This window comes from Dendroctonus ponderosae, unplaced genomic scaffold (assembly GCF_020466585.1).
Source record: "Dendroctonus ponderosae isolate FM_Combo_2020 unplaced genomic scaffold, Dpon_F_20191213v2 Dpon_F_20191213_3, whole genome shotgun sequence".
In the NCBI taxonomy this organism is placed as follows: domain Eukaryota; kingdom Metazoa; phylum Arthropoda; class Insecta; order Coleoptera; family Curculionidae; genus Dendroctonus; species Dendroctonus ponderosae.
Genome location: NW_026018508.1, coordinates 12647383 through 12654652, shown reverse-complemented (window position 1 = coordinate 12654652; position 7270 = coordinate 12647383). Strand labels below are relative to the sequence as shown.

Here is a 7270-nt window from a genome sequence, read left to right as displayed (position 1 = left end):
CCGTTTTTGCTCATATCTCGGAGGCAAAATGAGCAAGAACGCTCATTTGTACATCATTCTAGACAGAAATAAATGGCCTTTTAAGAAAGTGAACCATGGATGGGGAATTGTTGGCAGTTTTCTCAAAAAATGCTTGAATTCAAGAAGTTTTAGATTTGCGTGGTTTTTTTTGAATTTCAAAATCCACTTGAACATGACGCTGCTTTTTTCGAAGTTTCTCTTCTCAGGAACCATTTGGGCCACAGAATTCGTTTTGGCATCGTTGGATATAGAATTGAATGGGGGGGGGGTCATAACCCCATGAGAAATTGCCGTATTTACTTGTCGAACAAATCCTCTTCCCCTCTTACTATCATGTCACTATCATGTACCGCTTGTTTGCGGTGTTGTCATGATGACTGTTTCATTATATTTTCTGGTAATTACCGCCTAAAGTTCTTACAAATTTTTTAATATAAAATTTTGACACTGTTATTCTAATGGCATTTGCTTGTCGCTTATTACAAACTAAGCAAATATAACACTAAATATATTCATGGCTACCGTTTTCCTGGTATTTTCTTGTTTATTCCACTCATATATATCAAATCGAATGCCGAGCCGGCAAAGCAGCTCTCGTAAGTACCTACTTTTATAAGACTGTGAACCAATGTTGCTCCCATCGAAAAATGTAAACAAATGCATATGTTTAATCTGAGGGTAAAACAAATGAACCATCCGTTATAATCGAAATATTTCAATAAACTTCCTTTCTGTCATACAATAGGAAAACACGTCAAAGACGTTTAGTCACTTTTTCAAAATGACTGGATGCCAGTAAGTACAGGGTATTTGTAAATAACCAAACAGTCATTTTTATAATGCGTTAGCCTCATTAAGCATATAACTGGTTGTTGACAACTAGTTGGATCTAACTTGTAAACAAACAAACAACTGACGTGCCGCATCTATCATCTGTCTAGGACTGACAGATAATAACGTTATCCCTAATGACTATCATTTCCTGCCAGATTCCATTAGGAGGGTTGAAACTTCCTCATTTGCTAGGGCTTGTCGCCTAACAACGTTACTATCAGAATGCCAACGTTGTCACAGGAAAAATTTGGCATGAAACAGTCAACATTAGCTTATTGTCCTTTTTCGCGAGAAAAAACGAGAGTAGGAAATGGCGCCCAGTCCGTGCTTATAACATTGTACTATTAGACAGTATTTTCAATTGATATTTACGACTTTATGTGGTTGTTAGATTAAGAGATTATTCAACTCCACTTGAGGTAACTGGTGCGCCAATGGAAACGTGTATATTTGCAGCGCGTTTCTACATTGTTCGGACAATGCTAAGATTGAGAAAATAGATCATTAAATAGTACTGTCGTGGGAATTTGTTTTGGTAACTAACCGCTTTATTAACATCCCAACCGAAATGTGTTTAGTCATAAAAATCAGTTTAGAACTCTGATAAAGCTTATAAAATCCTTCCAAATGTGTCGTAAATATTGAATATGCATTACCTTTTGAGTACTTTCGGAGTATAAGAATCATCGGCCAATCATCTTGCAGCAGGTTGCCAGCACGGATCTTTGAGATGATTATTAAGTCATCGATGAACGTAGATTTATTCGGTGGATGGACTTCAGAACAGCTTTTCACCCTGCAAATAGCTAGCCTTAACAAGGAAAATTTTCGTTAATTCTATTTCGAAGTTTGTTTTTGAGTTATTTCACTTAAACCAACAAAAAATACACTTGCGACAATATCAATGAAATGCAAATGCATAACCATTGCAATTGATCTCCGATTGGATCAATGATAAATCTATCCGATTTTACCATTGATTAAGTAAAAGTTGACCAGTCTAGTGTCCCAGTTTGGCCAACAAGTAAAAGCATTTTTTTCTAGTTGTCTGGTAATTATTTCTACATACTGTTTATTTCCTTAAATATAACTAATTTTAATAGTGACTGATTGGGAAGGATATAAACGAAGTAAAGGTGCCTACTAATCATGTTATTATTATGGAAACCGCCGTTATGCCATCAGCAGTTCATTAAAAACTGCTTTAAACTAATGCGCTTACGGAAACAATTCACTGCTCTCAATTCTAATTACATGTAAATTTGAATTGCTTGCACGAATGATCAAATTTGTTAATCACTAAGGATGTAACTGTAAAAAATTATGATGTATTGTAATTTAAACGAATTATTGCAATCTATATGGTAATTATCGGAAACGTGAAAACAATTTTGTATCAGTATCAAGCAAGGAAATTGTCGTTTTTTCACAGTTCTTTTGCAAGGTAACGTCGACACGAGATTTGGAGCACTATCAAAGTCGACACTATTTGTACATGGTTCACACGTGAAATTCTTGTGCAGCTTAACACATCGCAACGGAACATTTGACTTTGCGGCAATTAAGTAATTACGAATTTATATAAATTGTTTCTATTTGTACCTTTTTTCTACTTGGTCCTATTGTTATCACAATTCTTTCTTTAGACCTGTAGGGCTCTACCAAGGTGGCTACCTTGACATTGCGATCTTGAACAAGCTCATTAAGTTGCAGCGAGTTACGTTGAACTAGAATTAGTGTAACGTGACGAGCGCTTCAAAAAGATCGCCGTAGATTCACCTAAATTTAAGTAGCACGCGCTATTGAGCCTTTAATTCTTCAATTGTCTTATTTGTTGCACCTAATAAATAAAGGTATATTGGTTATTAAAACCTAAAACTCCATTGATATTTAGTGGCGTGCGTGTTTCACACGTGCCTACTTCTCAATGTGCTAATAACGGGTTTAATTAATAGCTCTGGCGTTAGAACGGTATCTACTATTTTAAATTTCACGGTACGTTCAATTTCCAGCATTTTTCACCTGTGACACTTTTTGCCATTAAATGATTGTTGAAATATGTAGTGACTTTTATTAATTATTAGTCAGGTGTCGTAAATATTTTTGTAAATGGCGATTTTGTGGGGTACCACAAAAGGGGTACCTAAAACTGTTGTTTGCTGTGTTAATGGGTCACTTCGAGGCGCCGACTGTCGAAACCGTCAGGCATCCCATGCCATGAGCAAAGATTAATAACAGTTACATTTACGGTATCGAGACGCCTGTGCACGCATATAACTGGTCATTCGACTACTTTGGATATTTTAAAAGAAGCAGGTGCAATACCAACCGGGAATCGATTCCCTAATAGTATTTTTACCAAACTGGGTTCTACATTTTGCTGTTTTTGCTAGCTATTTAAGGCCCTTGTCTGTACCATGTTGCAATTATTTGTTGCGTAGACAAAGTTAAATAATTCCAAATAAGCCGTGCCTTATAATTTTATACTAATTATTATATTAACATAGGATTAAGCTGTTTGATGAGTAAATCGTAAAATATAACCCATAGTTAACATTTAGCACTCCCAGATTCTTTTAAATACCGACACGGTTGTGCAAGTTTCAATTTCTTGCTCGAATTGTGTTAAATCCTTGGCATTTTTCGAGTTCCTGTTTTATGATACCTGGTGACGATGAGAATTTTCAAGTCTAGAATTGAAAATAATCGTTGTTAATCAGAAATGTCAATTCAAGAGTTATTAAACAACGACGACAGCCTACTTCTGCTGATGATGTACCCACATGGCTGTTCCTTCTTATCACGCTCATGTAGGTGCACGGAAAAGAAATTTTATTATCCTCGGCGGTCAATAAAGGCCGGTGAACTTGATGGTAGCAGGTCGTGTGGAATTCCATTTCGATTTGGTCTTTGTATAGTGTTCATTGAATATTAATTAATCACTCAACAACAATGAGTGTATTTTTTGTTGAATCAATACGCCACCCTAACCCACTTAAAATACACATGTTTTACATTCACTTTGGAAAATGAAGTACCTAACTTGTCTCGGCTGAGTTTAGCCATCTATTAAAGTACCTAGAACTAAATTTTCAGGTGTTGAGTAAGCAAATTAGAGCCAGTTGCAAGGCTTTTTCTACATGCATTTCATATTTATAGTGGTAGTCGACAATATTGCATTGCATACTTCTTTGCTGATAGATATAGATGGAATAATCAACTGATAATATGATATTATTTCGTTTTAAAGTTCACAAATGGACTGTAAAAATACACGAACTGTTACGTCCTACTTATGGCCAAAACAATAGACCATCCTAGATTGCTATGTGGGTAGACATTAAATTTCAGTCTATTTAATTACAATTTTCGAATTCTTGATAGAACAAAATTTATCGACATCTGCATGAGATTCATTAATAAACTCGCTCAAATGAACTGACAAGTAACGGATCGGTATTTGCTTAGAATTACGACATTTGTCGAATGGTAGACGTTTTCAATGCGGAAAATGGACAGCCTTGATCAGAACGTTACACTCTGCTTTTTGACACAATTAATTTTAAAATTTGACTTTTTAGTTACAATAATTAATTCGGAACAGTTTGTATGTTCTGTCATAACTGTCAAATGGCTTAGTTTGATTGGAAGTTAATTAATAATGGACTATATTTTCAAGTAATTTCAGAATAATAGGTTACTGTTGCCTTATGGGACTCGAATTTTGCAAGTTAATAGAATTAAAATGAYAAAAAACTGACCTAAGCCARAAAATATGTATATGCAAAAATCCGTTTGCAACAACATTCAGATTTTTTAATTTTAACTAGTTTTTCGTTTTTTTTTTTCTATTTTGTATGTTAAGCCTCTTTASAGCATGGGTAGTTTTTTTACAAATCTGTACYACTTTGTTTTAACGTAAAGAATCCAAATATTGTAATTAACCTGTGTGACCAATGCMCAAATRATTTGGCGAATCTCACACTACCTACTCTTCCAAATCTATACTAAATAGACCTAGAAACTATGATTGATACTGACCGACAATTAAAGGCTCCAATAGAGCATTTGTGGCAATCTCACCTAAGAAGTAATCCTCCATTTAACACCACTTTTACACCATCACCTTGCCAGCCCAACAATCCGAACACATTCACCAAGAAGAGCAAGCTTGCGTTTCCGATCGAACCACTTCTTGTACTCGACTGGACTACCTTCAGTACTTCTCGCCGTTCCACCAGTTCGATAGGCTCCTGCTGCACCACCTGTGACTTATCTTCACGATGTAAGGTGTGGTTGAACGTCCCTGATATACCCACTATAGATATTAGGAGTGCAGTACACGCATTAAAAGCCAACGGAAGAGCAGGATGTGAATACTTTTACTGAATAAGTAAGCCGATTGACAACTCTTAAATTACCCACAARTTTCTAAAATAAGCAGCACCGAATGAAGCAGAGGGAATTTGAAAACTTTTGAAACAAAAATTGAGCCAATATTATTTATTTCAGCSAGTTTACCTACCCTGTTGCTGTAACAGAATAATCGGCATCATTTAACAAATCACGTATCTAGTACCGTTAAATAAGATATTTTTCAACTAGCACGTAACCACTTCTCTGAAGCCAAAATATGTACATATTTTATAAGATGTAAAAATAATCCACTATAAACAGTTGAAATTGTTCGAATCATATAGTTTCTGTGGCTAAGTGGCTTCTTGCCGCTTCCATCAGATGCTGCTACCGTAATCTATGGGAATTGGAGCGTGTTACTTAATGCGTCGCTAATAAAGCACTTTTGCGTAACAATGCGAATGCTTATGCAAATATTTTGCATAATTATATACAACACTCGAAACTTAAGAAACAAATTACATATGTGTATAAACTCCATCACAAATACTAGAAAACTGGAAAATCGATCGTTATTTTAGTATTTAGGTCGAAGCTTTAGTACGGATTGAAAACAATTTTGAGCAAAGAAATAATTTTCTTTGGTGAGTGTTTTAATATTGTGAGAAACCGGCTATGCTTCATGCATAGAAAATCGAAAATTGAAAATTCAGTACCTTAATTCATATTTTTGCAAGATTGCAATTATTTTTCTTACACTCTTCTTCTTTCTTTCTTTCTTTTAGAGTGCCACCTGGTTTGCCAGACTTGCGTACCGGTCTTCTCAACCAGAAACTTCAAATGCTGAATTGTTGCATTGAAAGGAAAATTGCTAGAGCGAATCTAAGCTATGTTTCGGCCGAAAATTCTGAAGATTCAGACGATGAATTCTTCGATGCTACAGATCAGGAAGAATTTGAGGAGAGACGAAAGGGGAAGTACTGCCCCTGGGATCGCCCTGTCGGTAGATTAAGCCCTTTTGCAAACCTTAAGTTGATCAAAACCGGCGATCTTCTGTACATACCTTTCACTCAAGATCCGGTTTTGAAAACCGAGGACCAGTTGGAGGAAGATACTGGTCTGTGCTGATTACTATATCAATCTAGAGGATGTATATATTTAACTATTTTCTATTTAGATATCCTGTTAAAGCTGGGAACAAATAACGAGGCTTCGCAACTTCGAGCTAGGATAATGAGCGCAAGTCTCTTATCAGACATGCAGTCTTTCAAAGCTGCCAATCCAGGAGCAGTGTTGGAAGATTTTATTCGATGGTAATGGTTCGATAACTGGTTAGTTTGAGTGACTCAAATTTAATTGCAATTAAAAATGCAGGTACTCGCCCAGAGACTGGATTCAGGCAGAGGAGCTCGACGAATACGGACAGAAACAAGGCGCGTTAAGTCAAAGGATGCAATTAGAGGGGAATATTTGGATGGAAATGTGGCAAAACTCAAAGCCAGTCCCTGCTCACCGTCAGAAACGATTGTTTGATGATACGAAGGAAGCAGAAAAGGTCTTACAGTTTCTGGGTAATATAATACCTAATATGTGAATATATTAGCATATGGTCAGTGAATAATATTTCTGCGTACGAGTTCCGTCCATACGAATTCTTAGCCAAACTGGTCCGTTTTCATGAAAACAATGTGACAGAATTGATAACAGGCTAAGATAAGAATCCGCGGCTAGTTGTATTGTAGCCGGCTCCAGTTTAAGTCTAACATTTTAAAGAATGATATTCCACAGAGCGTAAAATCTAGACTTCAGAATTGTTCTTCAGGGTATCACAGACTTGAAGTAAAAACCGTACCTTTGTACAGGGTTATTCACGCTATACGACACGGACGTTCGCGGCTAGCCCGTTTGTTTTTTGCAAAGTATTATTTGATGAATCCACAGAGGCCTATCGGGTGCACATTTTCAAAATATTTTTGTAATGTACAGAGTGTCCCAAAGGCCCTAAAAGTATCAAAGTTGTGTTTTTCTAAATGAAATACCCTATATATTATTGCATTTT

The 7270-nt window shown here is 36.1% G+C and overlaps 2 protein-coding genes across 5 annotated transcripts in view; one reads left to right on the top strand and one right to left on the bottom strand.

Moving 5' to 3' along the window:
* Window positions 1-5247, bottom strand: part of LOC109537448 (leucine-rich repeat and fibronectin type-III domain-containing protein 3) — a 9186-nt gene extending 3939 nt beyond the window's left edge. The window contains exons 1-2 of one of the 4 annotated variants that reach the window (XM_019904184.2): window positions 4897-5247; window positions 1512-1651 (exon numbers count right to left, since the gene is read on the bottom strand). The gene's annotated coding sequence lies outside the window, so the exon portion shown is untranslated. Of the gene's footprint in view, window positions 1-1511; window positions 1667-2457; window positions 2696-4896 lie in introns of those variants that run through there. The other 3 variants (XM_019904185.2, XM_019904183.2, XM_019904186.2) reach the window with 3 other exon arrangements.
* The window catches only part of LOC109537447 (rab3 GTPase-activating protein catalytic subunit), a 17691-nt gene that overhangs the window by 7222 nt on the left and 3199 nt on the right, over window positions 1-7270 (top strand). Inside the window, exons 4-6 of the mRNA XM_019904182.2 lie at window positions 5997-6328; window positions 6389-6524; window positions 6586-6782. Coding sequence (XP_019759741.1) covers window positions 5997-6328; window positions 6389-6524; window positions 6586-6782 — 665 coding nt within the window. The remainder of the gene's footprint in view (window positions 1-5996; window positions 6329-6388; window positions 6525-6585; window positions 6783-7270) is intronic.